General features: G+C 29.1%; 4 protein-coding genes across 5 annotated transcripts; 1 reads left to right on the forward strand and 3 right to left on the reverse strand.

The window, feature by feature from the left end:
* Positions 1 to 2,299: 2,299 nt before the first annotated feature.
* Positions 2,300 to 4,351, forward strand: LOC106616829 (serine protease persephone). Of its 2 annotated transcripts, XM_036371091.2 has the most exons (7): positions 2,300 to 2,980; positions 3,038 to 3,082; positions 3,153 to 3,262; positions 3,446 to 3,484; positions 3,539 to 3,669; positions 3,725 to 3,866; positions 3,927 to 4,351. In XM_036371091.2, exons 1-7 carry the CDS (start codon positions 2,781 to 2,783, stop codon positions 4,229 to 4,231), a joined length of 972 nt encoding a protein of 323 aa, XP_036226984.2. In that variant the 5' UTR covers positions 2,300 to 2,780; the 3' UTR covers positions 4,232 to 4,351. The 2 variants fall into 2 exon arrangements, with proteins under 2 accessions (XP_036226984.2, XP_036226982.2); XM_036371089.2 differs by having other exon boundaries at positions 3,446 to 3,669.
* Positions 4,352 to 5,117: 766 nt separating this feature from the next.
* LOC106616833 (uncharacterized) lies at positions 5,118 to 6,383 on the reverse strand. Its single transcript, XM_070110813.1, has 4 exons — positions 6,054 to 6,383; positions 5,769 to 5,837; positions 5,648 to 5,710; positions 5,118 to 5,582 (listed from the first exon to the last, which is right to left on the reverse strand). The coding sequence occupies exons 1-4, from the start codon at positions 6,381 to 6,383 to the stop codon at positions 5,328 to 5,330; spliced, it is 717 nt and encodes a 238-aa protein (XP_069966914.1). The 3' UTR covers positions 5,118 to 5,327.
* A 1,803-nt stretch (positions 6,384 to 8,186) lies between these two features.
* LOC106616830 (uncharacterized) lies at positions 8,187 to 9,449 on the reverse strand. The gene is made up of 4 exons (XM_070110812.1): positions 9,120 to 9,449; positions 8,831 to 8,899; positions 8,710 to 8,772; positions 8,187 to 8,644 (listed from the first exon to the last, which is right to left on the reverse strand). Exons 1-4 carry the CDS (start codon positions 9,447 to 9,449, stop codon positions 8,390 to 8,392), a joined length of 717 nt encoding a protein of 238 aa, XP_069966913.1. The 3' UTR covers positions 8,187 to 8,389.
* An 881-nt stretch (positions 9,450 to 10,330) lies between these two features.
* Positions 10,331 to 11,762, reverse strand: LOC106616832 (uncharacterized). Its single transcript, XM_070110811.1, has 5 exons — positions 11,114 to 11,762; positions 10,978 to 11,046; positions 10,837 to 10,908; positions 10,710 to 10,769; positions 10,331 to 10,639 (listed from the first exon to the last, which is right to left on the reverse strand). Exons 1-5 carry the CDS (start codon positions 11,441 to 11,443, stop codon positions 10,391 to 10,393), a joined length of 780 nt encoding a protein of 259 aa, XP_069966912.1. The 5' UTR covers positions 11,444 to 11,762; the 3' UTR covers positions 10,331 to 10,390.
* Between the last annotated feature and the right edge of the window lie 8,270 nt (positions 11,763 to 20,032).

The raw sequence follows: 20,032 nt of genomic DNA on the forward strand, positions 1-20,032 counted from the left end.
GGCCTCTGGGGGTGATGTCAGTGTGTCTCTCGGAAAGTAGGCCGCGTCCAGGACAAAGTCATCTCCTTCGTTGCTTTTAGCCTGCACAGCGACCAGATTACCTTATTATTCACCGTTTTGAGGCCTCTGACCTCTCCTGTGTAGATCCATGGCTCCTGGATCAGCAGTATGCCCAGACCATCCCCTGTGACCAGCTGGTCGTCGTCTTTGCCGTCCTTCGCGTTGCCACCCGAGGGCATGTCGTCGTCATCGTCCCTTGCATGCTCCTCAAACAGTGCCCACTCTTTTGGCGACAGCGCGTCCAGGAAGCTGAACTTCTGTTTAGCCCCTGAACCTCCCTTACTTGTATTGTTTTATTGGTCTTGTCTTTGTCTATTCGTAGTTTTTGTTGCCTTGTTGTGTCCGTTGTTATTTGTTTGTTGTTATTCATCTTGTTCTTACGACCGTGCGCTCGACGTGGCGAGCCGTCCGGTCAACGTTTAGTAAAGGGAACGCAAAAGTCCATCGCGCCAGAGCCCCTTGGCGGGGTTAGGCCACCGTTACTTCCCAATGCAGCCCGGTATTGAGAAGGCTCCGTTAAAATACAGCCGAATTTACCTCCTGTCTGCAAATCATCCAATGGGCACGGGAGTCGCATAACACCCTGGATTAGGAGGTGGCAGCTGTTGGTTATCGCACGCTTTTATGTTCCGGTTTAAAATTAATTTACGTACAATTTGGGTCTGAAGGGTCATACCCAGCTTTTGTACTGATATTGATATACTCGTTTCAAAAAATTCACTCACATGACTCGTACAAGTTCATTTAATTTTTCTGTTTGTAATTAACCCCATATTGCACAGAGTAAAACATTTTTGGTTCAACAAACCTAAAACTAATGATTATATATATTTATATACAATATTAAAATGATCAGAAGGAAAGACGCGTTGAGTTCTGGATGTCTGTCGGTCTGTCTGTGCAAGCGATAACTTGAGTAAAAATGTAAATTTCTTGTTAAAACGTATACTAACATATTCCTCGGTACTCTTGACCATTATCACGCTCATAAAATACACTGGTAAACAAAATTAAACTTTTTTGTTTTATGAAGTTTATAAACTGTTTCTTACTAATCTGTCATCGCTGATTTCAAATCTACACTCAGTTTCTTACTAGAAGCTGTAGTTTTAGTGATACAGGTACTTCTTGAAATATCTTTACTCGGCTTACTTGAATTAAGTTTTAGTGCGAAAAATTACTAAATTTCATAATTACGATTAAACCGCTATGTCTACATTAAGAAGTACTTGTTTAAATGATTCGAATTGTTTTTGTGCTCTTTCTGGTGACTATATGTGTAGAAAATGCCGTTTAAATAAGTCTGATTCTATAAAAAAAGGCCTTTTTGGACTAATTTGGGAAGCCATTACAATTACAAATATGGCTGATATCGATCGTCGATCTTAAAATGGTACATTTTCTTTTGGGTCAACAAGGAGGATATATGAAATACCCTCTGTATATAAATTGCGGTCTGATAAAACAGTTTGTAAAAGCTCTAAACAAGAATGGGCAATGTGTTAAATATATCAGTAAAATATTTTCGAAATTGAGCACAGATAAAAATACCAGCCCTCAAATCAGGGAACTAATAAAGGACCAACTTTTTACTGTTTGTGTAACAGACAAGGAGAAATCTACATGGATTGAATTTATTTGGGTTGGGCAATAAATAGTCTCCAGACTACATTCAACACTTTGAGCAGCTCATGTTGCACCTCCAGAGACTGGGATGTAACATGATCATCAATACTTCCTTTCCAGCCATTTAGACTGCCTCCCTGAAAAATTAGGCGACTTAAGCGAAGAACAAGGAGAACGCTTTTATCAGGATATTCGCACTATGGATAAGCAATACCAGGGTGGTTGGAATGCAAATATGATAGCTGATTACTGCTGGAGCACTCAAAACAAAATTAATGTTTCTACTTATGCAAGAAAAGCACATAAAAGAAAGTTTTTTTAAATTTAAATAAGTGCAATATATTTTTTTTATAAAATTGTAGTTTTTTTTGCTAAAAATAGAATACAATGAATGTATGTTCATATTTTGAAAGCTAGAGTTACTGGAGAAAAACTGACTACAGATTTGGAATCAGCATGGCAAAATCATACAAAAGCAGGTGAGAAATTTCATAAAACAAAATACTGTTTCCCAGTGTTATAATTCGTAGAACTCTCTTGCTTTCCACTTATCACCAAATGTTCTAATGCACAAAATATAAGTAAATCACGTTGATTGACTAAATATATAGCAGAAATGAAATCAGATTGATGCCTTATTTCGAGAGTAAACTTGAACAAGTGAAATTATTAGAAATTCAAAAAATTTAATTTCTATTTCTGTCGTAGTGCATTCCTTAGAAAAGCAAATGCAACCAACCGACTTCTCATAGGAATCATCAGACATTAGGGGACGACTTTAAATTTGTAGTTTGTGCGCCAAAATTCTAAGTGGAAGTGAAGTCTTAGTGAAAATCACGCGTATTTCCTAAGCAAAAAGAAAGTATATAATTATATATGTACATACTTGTACACACATATATGTAATAAATATAAAGTGCGTTGTGTGATAATAATATTTGATATATTTGATGTCATAGTTAAGTTCTTTCTGCTGTGATAGTGATATTTTGCTCTTCAAGATAGGATTTAAATATAGTGTGCTCCACATACTAAGTAGTTTCGAATAAAAAGCATTCACCAATTCATAGTCAATCGATTGCAACATATAGAAAATGGCAAATAAAATGGTATTTTTTGGACTCATCGTCGCGCTTCTCCAAGCGGCGAGCACAGAGGGAACTAACCACGAGCCTTCTCTGGACGATGTGCCACTTTCAATTTATGTAGATGCCGGTAAGGAAATAGACCATTTTATTAGCTTGGCGAAATCAATCGATGAAAAACAAAGAATTTTAGAGGAGGCATTGGCAAGGTAAAAAGCAGCAATCTTAAATTAAATAAGTCTAATACGTTTTAATGAAATTTACAGGCTGTCGGCAGAAGTCAAAGAAACGGAGCAACGGTGGAATGAAAGGTGAATCATATGTTACTTTAAGCTTAATTAGGGCTAAACTCTTTATAAATATAACATTTAAAACTCTCAGGCTGTTGGCGGAAGTCAAAGCAACGGAAGAACGGTGGACTGAGAGAGTCTCTATATTAGAAAGAAAATTGGAAGATTTAAGCAACAAGCAGAGACGTCCAGCAGAGCGTGGTAAGTCGCAATTTGTTTTGCAGGTGCTCTCTCTAATGCTCTTATTTGGATGCTCTATAATATAACTTCAGTCCAACAATACTTATACCACACTTTGTCGAATTTACTTTGTAATCGCGGTTAAAACGGTGTCTAACAAATTCTTTTGTTGCTGATTTTTTGTGTTTTTTTAATTATTTTTAGCTTGCGAGAAGATAACAAATGAATCGATTGGGGTGACCAGTATTAGTCGCACACCTTCTAATGTAACTTGGACTATACCATCTTATTTCACAGATAAGAAATTGTGCAGAGGCACTTATATTGACAGAGGTTTTGTGTTAACTACAGCAAATTGCATGCTTTCTTACAAATTTTCAGAAGTGGGATTTTTCTTCTCTGATTCGACAGTATTTAAGGAAATAAAGGCATTAAAAAAAAGGTTATAAAAAACTTATGTTTAAACGCATTTAATATTTCCAGGCAACTCACATACATCCTGAGTACTTAATAAAAAATCCTTTGTTTAACAATATTGGGTTGGTTGAACTGGACAGTGATGTGAAATACACCTCCGAGCTGTTACCACCTTGTATGTACACTTCAGAATTCTATCCAAAGAGTGGTAAATATGCTTTTAAATTTTTTTTTATGTAATTGCATATTATTATAACTATTTATGAAGGCCTCATGACAAAAGGTGGGAAAGTTCAGATTGTGGCGGACTCTGAATGTCTTGATACGAATACGAATAGTTCTAACCTGCACCACTCTCAAATATGTGCAAAATACTTAGAAAACACTTGTACTTATCCGGGTGAACCAATATTGATGGTAGACGAGGAAACGATCCCCAAATACAGGCTTTTCGGAATTGTAGGAACAAAATCTTGCAATAGTAAACCGTATGTGATAACAAGAGTGTTTAATTACTTGGACTTTATAGAAAGAATTGTCTGGCCGAAGAATGGAAATTTAATTTCGAATTAGGAATAAATTTATACGGCTTTACTCACCATATTTATAAATATGTAAACGTTATGAATTTTTGTTATTGTTGCATTTTGATTAAATTATATACGAAAATTGGCCATCATGGCGTATACGCAACTTCGCTTAATTCTAATATCATCACACTCAAAACCCAGCCAATTGATTAACATTTGTTGTTGTTTTAATACGTTTTACATACGGTGTTGTGGTCATAGACCTCGATCAGGTATAAATTCCGCTTATTGCAAAGTCATCATCTTATGCTGCTTTATAATATATATGTAGCTCAAGAGTAAATAAGAATATGGAGGCAAAATTATGGACGAAATTGATGTTGTTATTTTTGGGGCTAAATTGATTCAAGTACCTTAAATGTCTTACCACTGGTGGAGGACAGAAAATATTTTTTTGAGCTGAGAATATTTTCATTTTGATTTTATTTTACTTTTTCTAGTCTTTATATACAATTTTAATTCTAACTTATCTAACTTAAAGTATGTGTGGTTGTATGTATAATCACACGACATGGGGTTCTTTTTAATTGTACAACTCAATGCATGTGCGTGAATTTGTATGTTATCTACTTTATGTGATATGGGTTTCTTATTTGTGAGTACATATTTAGTTTTCACCATACGTATGTTTCGTACTAGCTCAGCATTATCAATGAAATGCATGTTCAAATACAATTGTACAATGAATACGCTGCTAATAACATACGCATGGTATAGGAATATACTAATCTACTTTTTTGTGCATTTTTTAAGAATTTAAATTTAAATTTTAGGAATTACTATGTAGTTTCTATGTGTATCCAAAAACTATGAGGTAGTAATACTCCAACGAAGCTACTTACATGAATGTACAATGGATATAAAACATGTGGTATATTTTTGTTTTATTAGGCATTGTAGAATATTATATTAAAACATTAAGAAATAAAATGCTAATTCTTAAAGAGAAAACGGCCGTATCATATAATAGATCCAGCTTTCTAAGTAGAAATATTCGCAATTATTTTAAAAATATTATTAAAATAGTTCCTGATACGTTGGCGTGACTTTTATAGTGAAGAATTAGAAAAATTTTGCGTTCACATCTTTTTGCTCACCACTTTGTTAATCTCTTCGGGTTGGTACACGATTTGACGTTCTGCTATTTTGGCATTCCTTAGTATGGTGAAAATTTCAGATGTCACATTATCATATATATCTTCCGATTTAAGTGATTTAAGTTCACTGCAAAGCATTGCACAAAAAGTATCTTCCTTATTTAGGTACACTTCCTCTTCTAATTCGTCTTGTAGTACATTATCTAAGTGTACATCACTTATATCACGCAGTCTTTTCTGAAATTAAAAACATGTTTAGGTAAGTTGAATGGCATATAAGTGGGTTAGTGAAGACCACGTACTGTAGGAGAAAATTCCAAATGTGCTGGCTCCGTCTGACTATTACTAAATAGTTTTCGCTTTTTCTGCAATCATTTCAGAATTGTAATTATCTTCATAACTATCTATAGCAAATAGAATTACCTTTTCAGCTATCATATATCCTTCGTTTGTAGAACGCTTTTGTTTTATTTCAGTTAAGGGATCAGCATTCTAAAAAGAAGTAAGATTTTTTTTGAGAAATTTTGTTAAATTTTAGAAAATTCTTTACTTGTCAATAGTTATATTTTGTAAATAAAATCGTCATAAATTGTTAGCAATAAAAACTGTATAAGTCGGTTAATCTTTAAGCAATTACTATTGAATCGCAAGTTATTTTTACTGGTTTGGAATCAAAATTTAGCTTGTATACAATACAAGTGTACGTACCTGTTCTGTAGGATTAAAAAAACGTAAAATTACTACAGGGTCCAAAAAGGTCATTTCATCATAGTAAAATAAACGTGGCTCATACAGAGAGTCTTCCGATTCGGTTTTCTTTCTCTCGACTTTCTTTTTCTCTATAACGTAACTAGTGCGCAAATTTTTAATTTTCTTCTTCACATCCTCCACATTTCTTCCGAAGAAATTAGCGATTTCCCTCCATGCATTTTTCTTCAAGTCCAGGTCTTTATATTCTGGATTTAGACAATTCCATAGACACTCAGACTCTCTGTACATGGATATCAAATCGAAAATTTCCGCCTGCCGCCAATCCATTGTCAATCCCTTGACGTTGTTTTATGTACCACAAACTATTGCCTTCGTGGAGCACTACTCACATACATATATACAAATGCACAATAGACTAAAAAAATATATGTAAAGAATTATTTTCTATCCACTTGTTAAATGCGTAAACTGACAAAAAACTAATTTTTTGAATTTATTATTACGTATATATATAAAGTATTCAGTTTACTCTCATTTCTTTATCTTACTATTTAACTTTCTGTTGTGATAATAAAATGTTTCTTCCACGTATTTAGAATGATATACGCATCAAGATAAATTTAGTAAGCGATGTTGGCTGCTACAGCTGACTGAGTCAGAATTGATTTTTTGTGGTGAATATAACATTTTAAAGTGTTGTAAAAGTAAAATTACGTTCAAATGGTATTCCGATTTTTTTAAAAATTCTGAGTAAAACAGTTATTTCTTGTATAAACGTTTATTATGATTTATTAAATAGTTAGTATTGTGAAAATTGTTTTATAAAAGTAAGTATATTTTTGTATTCTATATACTTCTAATATTTGACGCCGGTTGATAACGACACTACAGAAATAGTACATTTAGTAGGTTATGGGCGCTTGTCATTTATCGGTAGTTAAATATCTGTTTGTTTCTTTTGCTGTTTTTCTTAAAAACATGTTTAGTTGACTTAAAATTGTTTCCAAATTTGGTGGATTCCTGGGGAGGTGTAACAGAAATACAAAACTCGCCACAGGCACTCTAAGATTAGGATACGTTAAATTCGTTTATTTTTATAGTGAGTTCGTTCAATATGAGCAGTCGTTTGACTACAATGCTTTTTAATTGCAAGTAAGTTTGGGGATAACTCCTTCAAGGAGTTGTAACGAAGCTTTTGCCCATTATCTGGACATTTTCTTATGTTGTTTATTCATTCATTCACAGGGATGACTTGAATCCGGCAGCTCGAGTCGGACAACTTCCTGCATTCTTTTATATATAGTCTCAAATTTTTTAATTTTTAATGGCTGGGATTTAGAGTAGTGTCCCCCGGATTGGCGGTTAAAGTGGGTATGTACGAATAGAGAAAGTTCTCTAGATTAAGAAATTTTATACATTTAGTTGTCATTACTTATGGTTTTCAAGATTTGTATTTAATGTTTAAAAATTCAAATATTTAATGTGCGTGTTTCTTTGATTTATAATAAATTTTACATTTATATATTTACTTTTGTATCCACTAACGCTTTACTAGTTCATTTCTACACATTCGTTCTTTCTCGAAGCCGCTTCGACAATAAACAACGTGTTGGGACAACAAAGACTCCGAGTATGAAATCCAGAGCGCAGAAGGTGATATTGAAAAGGTTCGATATCGACGGTTCCGATAACTGAGCAGCTCTTTTGGGAGAAAAGGACAAGTGAAAAATTTCAGATCGATATCTCAAAAATCTGAGGGACTAGACTAGTTCGTGTATATATAGGCTGTCTGTCCGCCTACGAGGCTAAATCGCTGATAATTAGTATAAATTGAGTGTTATACTTCGTGGGAAATATATAGAAAATATAGAATATTCTGTACTTTAAATGTTTGTAAGACAACGATAGAATCCAAAAGGTCATATTATTATATCATATGCGTGCATTTTTTGCTTTCTGAAGTTAAGCAATTGCTCCATTTTTATTTTCTATTTTTTTTATTTAATTCATCAATAGCTTTCCCTTTCTCCTCACACCTCTTTGTATTGTATGATTACTAATGTAATAGATGGCAGCATTTCTTAACTTATTATTTTTTACAAAAATTTTGAAAAGTAAAAAAGTTGGAAATTTTGCTGCTTTTTATACCTATAAAAATATTAAATCATCTTATATATTTGTTGTCGATTGTGATCCATTTACATACTATAGTTTCCTTAATAGTAGACAAAAATAATATTAATTTAGAACATATTATTGTTGTGATAGTCGTATAAATCGACTATCTATATAAGAATCGAATAAAAAGGTCACCTTCACAAATGAAGTTGCCTTCACATCTTTTTACTTGCTCCTTTAGTACTCTCTTCGGGTTGGTACACGATTTGACGTTCTGCCATTTTGGCATTCCTTAGTATGGTGAAAATTTCAGATGTCACATTATCATATATATCTTCCGATTTAAGTGATTTAAGTTCACTGCAAAGCATTGCACAAAAAGTATCTTCTTTATTTAGGTACTCTTCCTCTTCTAATTCGTCTTGTAGTACATTATCTAAGTGTACATCACTTATATCACGCAGTCTTTTCTGAAATTAAAAACATGTTTAGGTAAGTTGAATGGCATATAAGTGGGTTAGTGAAGACCACGTACTGTAGGAGACAATTCCAAATGTGCTCGCTCCGTCTGACTATTACTAAATAGTTTTCGCTTTTTCTGCAATCATTTCAGAATTGTAATTATCTTCATAACTATCTATAGCAAATAGAATTACCTTTTCAGCTATCATATATCCTTCGTTTGTAGAACGCTTTTGTTTTATTTCAGTTAAGGGATCAGCATTCTAAAAAGTAAGATTTTTTTTGGGAAATTAGAGAAATTTTTTAAATTTAGAAAATTCTTTACTTGTCAATAGTTATATTTTGTAAATAAAATCGTCATAAATTGTTAGCAATAAAAACTGTATAATTCGGTTAATCTTTAAGCAATTACTATTGAATCGCAAGTTATTTTTACTGGTTTGGAATCAAAATTTAGCTTATATACAATACAAGTGTACGTACCTGTTCTGTAGGATTAAAAAAACGTAAAATTACTACAGGGTCCAAAAAGGTCATTTCATCATAGTAAAATAAACGAGGCTCATACAGAGAGTCTTCCGATTCGGTTTTCTTTCTCTCGACTTTCTTTTTCTCTATAACGTAACTAGTGCGCAAATTTTTAATTTTCTTCTTCACATCCTCCACATTTCTTCCGAAGAAATTAGCGATTTCCCTCCATGCATTTTTCTTCAAGTCCAGGTCTTTATATTCTGGATTTAGACAATTCCATAGACACTCAGACTCTCTGTACATGGATATCAAATCGAAAATTTCCGCCTGCCGCCAATCCATTGTCAATCCCTTGAAGTTGTTTTATGTACCACAAACTATTGCCTTCGTGGAGCACTACTCACATACATATATACAAATGCACAATAGACTAAAAAAATATATGTAAAGAATTGTTTTCTATCCACTTGTTAAATGCGTAAACTGAGAAAAAACTAATTTTTTGAATTTATTATTACGTATATATATAAAGTATTCAGTTTACTCTCATTTCTTTATCTTACTATTTAGCTTTCTGTTGTGATAATAAAATGTTTCTTCCACGTTTTTAGAATGATATACGCATCAAGATAAATTTAGTAAGCGATGTTGGCTGCTACAGCTGACTGAGTCAGAATTGATTTTTTGTGGTGAATATAACATTTCAAAGTGTTGTAAAAGTAAAGATACATATATAAGTATATTTATACAATGATATTTAAGGAATTTCAAAAATTTTAGAACTAATATAATTGGCATTGCATAAACTGTTGTGAAGCGTTTTTTTTTTAAATTTATAATAATACATTAAGCTGGTCAGTAACATGTTGAAATTTTTTTCACTTCGGTGTTTATCATCAAAATAGATTATGGTCGTTTGTAATTTAACAGGTACATATTGTTAAATGTTGATTTGTTTTGCCAGGAAATGTCTATTTTAAAAATGTGTTTAGCTGTATAAAAATATATTTCATATATATTTATTTTCATATTGTTCCCAGCCACGGAAAAAAATTGGTGTGTACAATTTTTAAGCTTGATAGTTTCAAATTATGTGTAGCACTTGCACACCAAAGTGTGTTTTAAAAGCTCACTTTAACTCGTGATATAAAACCGACTGTCATCAGTATCTAATTTTAATAACACAATTTTTAACAAACATTAAAAAGCCAAGGGACGCAATATTTTGCCTTTTCATAATTCGGTATTTTTATTAGAATATACTTCAACTGACGTGTAATGCTCTAGTTTGTGTTAAAATTTTTGCTTTCATTTTCGGATTGATAATTCCTTTGACGTTCAGCAATTTTTGCGTTTTTCACAGCAGTAAAAATTTCGGATGTCACATTGTCATAGGTCTCTTCCGATTTTAGTAATTTAAGCTCGCTACAAAGCATAGCACAAAATGTGTCTTCTTTGTATGACTTTGTCTGGGTTTTTGTCACTTTTTGGGTCTGCTCTTTTAACACATCATTGACAAGTAGACGTCTTTTCTGAAATAAATATATAACGAGACATATTTAAATTTATATTATTGGATGCATCTATATATACAAATCTTACGGTAGGTTTTGACTCAATTTGGATCATATTGAGAGAATCATCTGAATCAAGAGGTACTTTCTGTAAAGAAAATAATAATTTGAAATGATGCAAATGTATGTACATATACACAATGCACGATAGTTACTACTGTTGTTCTTAACTCTGCCTGAGGCGACGCGCGATCACTGTCAGATTCACTAGAATTCATACGTTGTCTCTAAAATTAATAAGTTATATTTATAAAAAAAAAAAATTATTAAAAAGTTGATTACGTTTAAATATGTACCTTTCTATCGCTTAGAGTTAAATCATGTTTCGGTGAATTGCCTTTCGATTCGCTTAACGGGTCGTCGTTCTATGAAATTAATAAACACATTAAGTTATTCAGTTAGAATTAATAATAGGGGTTGCATAAAACATACATTTTCCTGTTCAGTATATTTACGTAAAGATACAACAGGAGCTAAAAAATCCATCTGCTGGTAATAATATAAGCGTGGTTCGTACGTTGGGACACCATGTTTATTTTTACTGGCCTCTACTTTTTTCCTTTCCGCAGAATAGCAATTACGTAAATGTTTCATCTTTTTCTTCAATTCATCAACTTCTTTGCCGAAATGTATGGAAAGCTCTATCCAAGCACTTTTCTTCATATCGGGTTGCTTATAATCTGGACTGTAGCAATTCCATAGACACTCATATTGTCTATATATACTGAGCAATTTAAGAACATCTGTATGCCGAAAATCCATTTCTAATAAGTATATAACTTTTGTTTTCCGGTATTTGAAAATTCAGTTAATCTGCGATAGGAAGTTATATGATAGGAATATCTGTCTTTACATATTTCAGTGTCAATTATAAATTGTGCGCCAGCTGTACTAGCAACTTTTTCTCGTAGCGTATTACAAACTTTCTGAAACACTTTTATTTATAGTATCTAAATTAACAAATATATTATAGAATTAACACTTGTATACACTTGCACTTCTCTTATATAGCTTATAAATAAGTTGTTAAAGAATTTCCAAAACATTTAAAGTAAATGCTTTTTATCGCCAGGCAAACAACACAAAAATGACAGCTTGCTCGTGGAACGACATTTTGATTGACTTATATGCCGTTTCCACAAGCAAGCAATATGCTGCGTTATCTCTTATGCTAAGTGCTCTACATGACACATACTTGTGCTACCAGAGAACATACATTCTTTTACGTTGTCTGGTGGAACTATGAAATTTACTTTCAACGGAAGCGGAGCTAAGTAAGTTGTTACCATTACTCAAAAAGGATTAATTGCATATATCTACAAATAAATAAATTTTTTGTTTGTTTGCAACATAAAGTAATTTTGTTTTAATATTCAAATATATATATTGATTCTGAACACCCTGCACTTAATACGGTAAACTAATTCGATAACTCTGCTGCGTTGCCAACACATTGTGTTTGATTGCTGGTGTGTGTCTTGGCTAAATTTGTTTGTATAAGCAGAGAACGTAAAATAACAAAAATGTGCAGGCAGAAAACTTAGAACACTGAGAACATTGTATAAGCCTAAGATTTATACAATGACTGAGAAGTAACAAATTTAATTCTGTATGCTGCCGTGTATAAGCCTAAGATTTATACAATGACTGAGAAGTAACAAATTTAATTCTGTATGCTGCTCGATTGGATGGCTAACTGAGCTGAAAAACACCGAGTAGGGAATTCACCATTTTCTAATGTACATATTCGCTACAATTTAGCAGAAATATGTAAACAACTAACTAACTGACAAAAAGTAACTTTAAAGCAGTGGCTAAAGCGGCCGCGATTCCACTTTTGAGGTAGCTTAGGCCGTAAGCGTAAAGGAGTTCAGCTCAATGCGAATACGAGATCTGAAACTCATGAATCTTAATTTGTTTTTTTTATTAATTAGCAGATTTCAATTCAGATTACTTTAATATCAGTCCATTTGTTTATTAAATGTTCCGAATGCATACAACCATATAAATATAATGAAACACAGTAAATTTGGTTCTCATTTTTATTTTCTATATTTTTGATTCCAGTTATTATTTTAATATTTTATTTGTTTCTATGTAATTTTTCTGCCTTATTCCTACGGCTAAATAATATTTTATAATATATTATATTATTTGCAAACTTACTAGTGCTTAACTATTTTGTATGTTTACCATTTGATTTACGCTTCATATTTATTTCTTTTATTTTCAAATCTACGCCTGTATTTCTTCTGAATTTTGGATTTTTAGTAGATTTTAAAAACTTCTTTTATTTAATTTATGTATATTTACGCACACTACATCCATACTTAACTAAATATCGTTTATTTGTCGCAAATTGGCTATTTTCCAATATAAATTTTACATAAATTATTTATGAATGATTATTATGCGAAACCCATTAAATGAATGAATAGTTTTTAAAACGCTAAATTTATAAATGTTTTTCGTTTTTTCTAATATTTTTTCAGATATTTAAAAAAATTTATTTTATGAGCTTTATTTGCTGTAAAATATTTACAAATACATAGGTTAGTTTCCTACCAAACTTAAACTTTTTTTATTTTTAATTTTTTATTTTAATTTATATTGCCATTTTATTAATATAATTATTATTTTTTCATTTGTTTATTTGACTTTTTATTTAAATTTTGTCTTAATTTCTTTTTTTTTTTATCTAATAATTTTTTTTTTATTTTGATCTAATAATTTTTTTAATTCTAATTTATATTTATGTTTTAATTATTATATATAGTTTATTTTATTTATTATTTTATTTTTTAATTTTCTTTAAAATGCTGTGTTATTATTATTTTTTAGTTTAACCTTTTTTTAATTTTAAATTTTCATGTCTTTTTTAATTATTTTAATATTGTCTAATGCAATGGTGCAATCTCCTGGTAAAATAGTGAAACTCGCGAACCAATACGCGCATATGTGACACATAAAAATAGGATGGATCTGCTGCAGGATCAAGCTCATGAAGTAATTGAAAAAATGCTACAGCTGGAACTCGGAACCGAGGTAGCAATCATTAGCGAGCAATACAAGATAGAGCAAGATGGAGCATGGTTGGAAGACATCACTGCAACAGCGGCAATATAACTAACGGAAAGCAGCAGCTTCAAAAAAATAAACAGCGGGAGAGGAAAAAGGTTTATCTGGATAAGCAACAAAAACATCACGACATAGCTGCTACCTGACACCGAGCGATCCTTTTTTAAGATTTCCAAGCAAAGCTCGATGCCATAGGGGACGCCGCAACTTATAAACAACGTCACTTAATCATAGACAGAGATTTCAACGCCAAGACCATGGAATGGGGCACACCGAGAACAAATTCGAGGAAAGGCAGAATCCAACGGCAAAGGAGACTCAGAAACATTATCAACATACAGACCTCTGTGCATGCTAGATATAGCAGGAAAGCTACTAGAAATACTATTGAAACCCCGCATTATAGCCGCCAAAACCAATGCTGGAGGCCAAGCAAAGTAACAACATGCAGGTCTACCATCGGAGCTGTTAAAGACGTCGTGCGTAGCGTGGAGGAAGAACGCCGAAAGAACAACTTCTCTAGGCCAATAGTCCTCCTCGCAACAATAGATATAAGAAACACATTTAATAGCGCAGGATGGATAAATATGATAGACGCTCTAGAAAATGGAATTTTAAACGTCGAAATGCCAGACGACTGCACACTGGACGCAGGGAGAGTAGAAACTGACCCGGAAACTTTGCTCTGAGGTAATGCGAAAGCGGTCGCGGAGTAAGGGAAAAATCCTTGATAAAAGGATAGAAGTGTTTTAGTGGGTTCACCACTCACTTAGCAAGACGATCCGACAAATGAATCTTTGAAGAAATTGTTCAAAACGGATTACTACAGCATATAGCTGCCATACAAACTGAACGATCGAAATCAAGTGTTTATATGGAAAACTTTTTTGTTTGAAGAAATATCTTCAAGAAATTTGGAAAGGAGTTATTTTCTAATGCAACGGTGCAGTCTCCGAATTCTGATAACGAATGTTTTGTATTTGTGAAGGGTATCTTAGCTTCAGTGCAACCGAAGTTAACGTTTTTTATTTATTTTTTTTTTGATTTCTAGTTTAACTTTGTTACTTTCTTCTATTTTATTTTAGGTTTTTATTTTAATTATATTATTTTAATTTTATTTTAATTCGTTTGCGTTTATATGCATATTTATTATTTTTATTTGGTTTTTATATTATTTTTCTTCTTCTTAATTTTTAATTATTTGCGTATTCTTATATATTTTTTTATATATTTTTTTTATATAATATCATATCTTTTTCTATTTCAATTTTGTTTACATTATGTTTGTTTCCACTTTTATTTATTAGTTTGTTTTCATTTTTATATTTGTATTTGAGCATTTAGTGGTTCCCTACGTTGAACAGCACTTAAAAAAAATTTAAATTTTGGCTTAAGTTTATTACTTAATTTTATTTATTTATTTTCATTCTATTGCATTGTAGAACATGTGAATACAAGCTGATGTTATCACTGAGAAAATTAAAATTATTTCCATTGAACTGAATTAAGTATAAATACGCTAATGTAATTTTTATTTTTATTTTTTTAATTTAATTTTTATTTTTTTAATGTTTATTTAGCTTCTAATGTAATTTTAATTTTTTAGTTTATTTTTTTTTTTTAAAACTTGTTTATTGAAATTTTGATTTTGCTTAATTTTTTAAATATATTTTATGTCTTAATGTTATTCGTTTTTTATATTTATTAATTCTTTTTTGATATTATTATGACTTTTTATGTTATTTTTACTTTTGTTTTTTTAAGAAAATTTTCCTTTTCTCTTTCAATATTATTTAAATATTTTAAAATTTCTTTTTGGTTTTTTTGTTTTTTTATTTTTATTTTATATTTTCGTCATGTCTCGTTTTTTTGTGTTTTATTTTATTTTTTTTTGGGGGTTTTTAATATTGCTTTTAAATTTCTTAAGTTAAGTACATTTTAAATTTGATTCAACTTTATCATCGTATTAACGTCAGTATTCAGCAGTGGTTTACACTAACAATATAAAAAATTTTGAAAATAAATATTATATTATATTTCTAAAATTGATGCAGTGATTGCAATTCTAAGTATTTACAGCTGTGTTTGTGTATTGTATGTACATACATATGTACATAAATAAAAATATATCATTTATTATTTATTGTAACAATACTAATCTATAAGTATTCTTAAACCAGCGAGAATAAAGTTCCTCTCAATAATATTATTATATACAAATATTACGGGAAATTATGCATACGCTTTATATACAATTGTACATATGTCTGTATTATAAATAGAGTTAAAATAATAAACTTAACTCATTCCTATGAGGTGTGAATTTTTATAATTTCACAAAGCAAACTGTGTGAACAAAGTTGTAAGTCACTCAAAACGACTGTCACTTTGTCAAACCGATAGTCACTGTGTTAAAACCTCACTCTCACTATGCTGAAGCGGTTCTCACTGTGTTAAAACGGCTCTCACTATATCAAAACAGCTGATGCTGTGAAATTTAGTTTGACAGAAAATATAAATGAAAATGTCAAGAAATTAGCATGGACTAAGAACATTTATAAAAAACTATTTACTATTGAAAACTAATCGGTAAACTAGAACAATATCTTTTGGCTTAACAAAAAACATTTAGAAAATTGTAACAGTAGATAGCGCGAAAGTGCGAGAGTACCATATATTGTTTGTAATTTCTATTGTTAAACTCACCAAGGCTAATTTTTTGATTTAACGGAAAAATTAGTGAACTCGTACTTTTAGAGAGAGCGATGACACATATTTTCGCTCAAAAGTGTTCTTGTCTTTGCTCTTGTGAGTCGTTTCTATTACAAAACTAATTTTTTAAATTTAAAAGAAGTAAACACTAGCAGTTAGAGAGAGCCAGACTGTCACATTTGTTTACAAAACTAGTTTTCTCGATCTTTAACTAGCTTCGCATTCTCTCTTATAGAAAATATACTGTTGGAGCTGTCAAAGTGTGCGGTCAATATAAATTCAGCAAAACACTGTCTACACATGTGATTTTTGTGAAGTAATTTGCTTGTAAAGCTGTAATTTTGCGATTCAATTAAGGTTAGACAATAATTTTTTTTAAACAATTTTGTAACAATAGTTTAACGTATTGCAGGGGGGGACAACAGAAATCAGCAACAAAAACAGGCATTTCGCGAGCAAATAGCCATTTACTGTGCCTTTTTTAGGGGTGTAAAAGAAAAGCTGGTTGTTTGTTGTAAAACGGACTATGGGTAGAAATAAAAAGTTCGAATTTTAATTTGGTTTATATAATATTTTGCTTTTTATTTATATATGTATGTATGTAATAATAATCATAATGATAATAGTAATAATAATAATTTAAAATGTAGGAGGAAGATTTTAAAAACATTTTGTTTTATTTTCACTTATAAACTAAGCACTAAAACACTACAAATTACAATACAATAATTACTATTAATCACTAAAAGTGCAATATCACTTAACACTCTATTTATGTGTATTAATTTATTATATACTTGTATATATATGTATATATACTATATATTTATATACCTTCACAAATTACGCAATGGATTACTTAGCAGTAGCTTAAAGAATATAAATTGAAATTATAAACAATATTCAAAGAAATTATTTTTATATATGTATGTGTACTATATTTTCATAAACAATTGAATATTAAATTTATTTTTAATCTATATTAAAGCAAATCATTTAATAATATTAGCTAGGCATTGCCAGCATACATTTTTTCACTATTGAGAAGTAACCGGTTATAAAATGAATGGGAAAACTTAACGGTTGCATTTGTTTTTTTAGGAGTTTTTTTTATGTATTTTACTTGTATTCGTATGTATGTTGATATACTTAAAATTTATTTGGTTTATTTATAATTATACATATATATACTTTTTCAGTTACTTATGCATACAAACAAGAAACTATAAACTAATATCTAGCTTAGCATATGTATCTTGAATTCTCAACTATTAATCATTTATTAATATATTTACAGTGCATTGTTGCTTTTTGTTATACTATTATTGTATTTTTTCGCTTTTTTTAGTTCGTTTATTTTTTATTTTATTATTATTGTGAAAAAATTTAACTTTAATTTAATTTTAAGTATTTATTTTAATTTTTACGTAGTAATACTAGCAAAAATTATTGATTTTTATTAAAGCAATCTTTAAATCATTTTTATTACAACTAATTAAATTTTTTTCGAAGAATTTTTTTTTCGTTTGATTTATATATTTTTGCCTTTAATTTAGTGTACTGACGATATGCTTTTATGTTACAGTTTGTTTGTGTTGTTTCAGAAAGAAAAAAGGAAAAACATTTAAATAAAAAAAATATAAAATAAAAAAATGAGAAAACAATTAAAAAAATATAAAAACAAAAAGTTAAAAACAAATAAAAAAAATTATAAAATATAAAACCATAAAAATAAAAAAAATTTAAAATATTATATAAAATATGTGTATATCTAACACAAAAAATATAAAACAATAAAAAATATGAAAAAATAAAATAAAAAAAGAAGTAAAAAAAAAACGTAAAAATAATATTAAAAAACCAAACATACAAAAAAAAAACAATATGAAATATATAATATAAGAACTTGAAATATATACATTTTTGTAATAATTAATTTTCTTGTTTTGAGGTAATCTATACGTTTTAAATAATTAATGTTTTTTAAACAGTTAATTATATGTATATTCCAAGTGATTTATTACTTTTAAATAATTATTTAAAAAAAAATTATTTTTTTAAAACTAAACATTTAAAAAATTTATTTTACAAAACTCAAAAGATATTATTTCAAATATTAATTATTTATAATATACGCATGGTATATATAAATATTTCCAATAAATTATTTAAAATATATAATAATAAGTCAAAACAATTATTTAGAAAAATGTAATTTACTACAACTAAAGATAAATAATACATTTTTTAAAATATCATTAATAACTAATGTTTTTAAATAATTTATTTAGTTTTGGACGAATATTTTTTATATAATTATTTTGAATTATTTATATAATTATTTTGAATTATTTATATAATTGTTTTGAATTATTTATATAATTATTTTGAATTATTTATATAATTTTTAAAATAATTAATTGGAAATATTTATTCTGTTATAAAATAATAATCATTTATAACAAATACATTTTTTGTAAATATTTTTCTATTGGAAATATTATCTTTTTATTAAATAATAATTTATTTTAAATAAACAAATTTCCAGTAATAATTTTTTTTGTGTGTTTTAACCATTTTTTTAAACGAACTTTTCAATAAAGTTTAAATAAATTTCTTAAAACTGTTTAGTTTTATTTTTTAACTTTCTGTATTTTTTCTTTTAGAAATAGTTCATTCCTTTATAAATAATTTGGTTAAATAAATAAAAAATTTTAGTTTTAACTTTTTCGTTATAAAAATTATATTTTTTCATTTGAAAATATTTTTTTTAATGCTTACTTTTATATTGAAAAATGGTTTTATTAAAAAATAATTCTTTTTAAATCCTTTTTGCTTTTTAATAATTAATTATATTCTGAAAAGTAGTTACTTTTTTTTTATTAAAAAATAATATTTTAATAAAAATAGTTTTTTTTAAACAACATTTTTCAAAACAATTAATATTTTGTTGAAATAAGTTTTAGCTAAAATAACTTAATTCAAATAATTACTTTTGAGATAACCAATTTTGTTTTAAATTAATATATTTTTAAACATTTTTTTGCTTTTTGTAATCAACTTTGCTTTTTGTATGTCAACAAAAACTGTTTATGTTAACCATTATTAAATTTATCCGAAATATATTAATTTTTTGGAAACATATTTGTTTATTTATCAAATATTTTTTTTTTTACTTTTACTTTTATTATTTAATAAAAAAATATTGGCAAGTACGGTTTACTCAAATTTCATTATTTACTTGATTTTAAATTTATTTGCAAAAATTGCATTGTGCATTCAAGTGTAAATAAATCTGGAAATCGTTTGAGGAAAGTGTCAATTACATATACATATATGTACATATGCACGTGTGTGTATTTAGAATAAGTGTTCCTAATTCATCATAGACATTTTTTCATGTTGCATTTTTTTGTATTATTTAGTGTATGTTATGGTTTTACTATTTTTATTGAATTTTATTACATATATTTTTGTAAAATTTGTTTTGTGTTTATTTTTTTCAATAAAGTGTTATTATTTTACTTTTATCTATTTATTTTATAATTATTTTTATTTTGC

This window comes from Bactrocera oleae, chromosome 5, assembly GCF_042242935.1.
Source record: "Bactrocera oleae isolate idBacOlea1 chromosome 5, idBacOlea1, whole genome shotgun sequence".
NCBI classification, from domain to species: Eukaryota; Metazoa; Arthropoda; class Insecta; order Diptera; family Tephritidae; genus Bactrocera; species Bactrocera oleae.

What these genes read in the sequence shown, in the direction of transcription:
- LOC106616832 (XM_070110811.1), bottom strand. Translation starts at nt 11,443, where the DNA reads ATGGATTTTCGGCATACAGATGTTCTTAAATTGCTCAGTATATATAGA. An exon ending in AATATACTGAACAGGAAAAT is followed by an intron (nt 11,047 to 11,113) that starts GTATGTTTTATG and finishes TTAATTTCATAG; the next exon opens with AACGACGACCCGTTAAGCGA. An exon ending in TAACTCTAAGCGATAGAAAG is followed by an intron (nt 10,909 to 10,977) that starts GTACATATTTAA and finishes TATTAATTTTAG; the next exon opens with AGACAACGTATGAATTCTAG.
- LOC106616829 (XM_036371089.2), top strand. Translation starts at nt 2,781, where the DNA reads ATGGCAAATAAAATGGTATTTTTTGGACTCATCGTCGCGCTTCTCCAA. An exon ending in GAGACGTCCAGCAGAGCGTG is followed by an intron (nt 3,263 to 3,445) that starts GTAAGTCGCAAT and finishes AATTATTTTTAG; the next exon opens with CTTGCGAGAAGATAACAAAT. An exon ending in CAGTATTTAAGGAAATAAAG is followed by an intron (nt 3,670 to 3,724) that starts GCATTAAAAAAA and finishes TAATATTTCCAG; the next exon opens with GCAACTCACATACATCCTGA.
- LOC106616830 (XM_070110812.1), bottom strand. Translation starts at nt 9,449, where the DNA reads ATGGATTGGCGGCAGGCGGAAATTTTCGATTTGATATCCATGTACAGA. An exon ending in TTTTTAATCCTACAGAACAG is followed by an intron (nt 8,900 to 9,119) that starts GTACGTACACTT and finishes CTTACTTTTTAG; the next exon opens with AATGCTGATCCCTTAACTGA. An exon ending in ATTTGGAATTGTCTCCTACA is followed by an intron (nt 8,645 to 8,709) that starts GTACGTGGTCTT and finishes TTTTAATTTCAG; the next exon opens with AAAAGACTGCGTGATATAAG.
- LOC106616833 (XM_070110813.1), bottom strand. Translation starts at nt 6,383, where the DNA reads ATGGATTGGCGGCAGGCGGAAATTTTCGATTTGATATCCATGTACAGA. An exon ending in TTTTTAATCCTACAGAACAG is followed by an intron (nt 5,838 to 6,053) that starts GTACGTACACTT and finishes ACTTCTTTTTAG; the next exon opens with AATGCTGATCCCTTAACTGA. An exon ending in ATTTGGAATTTTCTCCTACA is followed by an intron (nt 5,583 to 5,647) that starts GTACGTGGTCTT and finishes TTTTAATTTCAG; the next exon opens with AAAAGACTGCGTGATATAAG.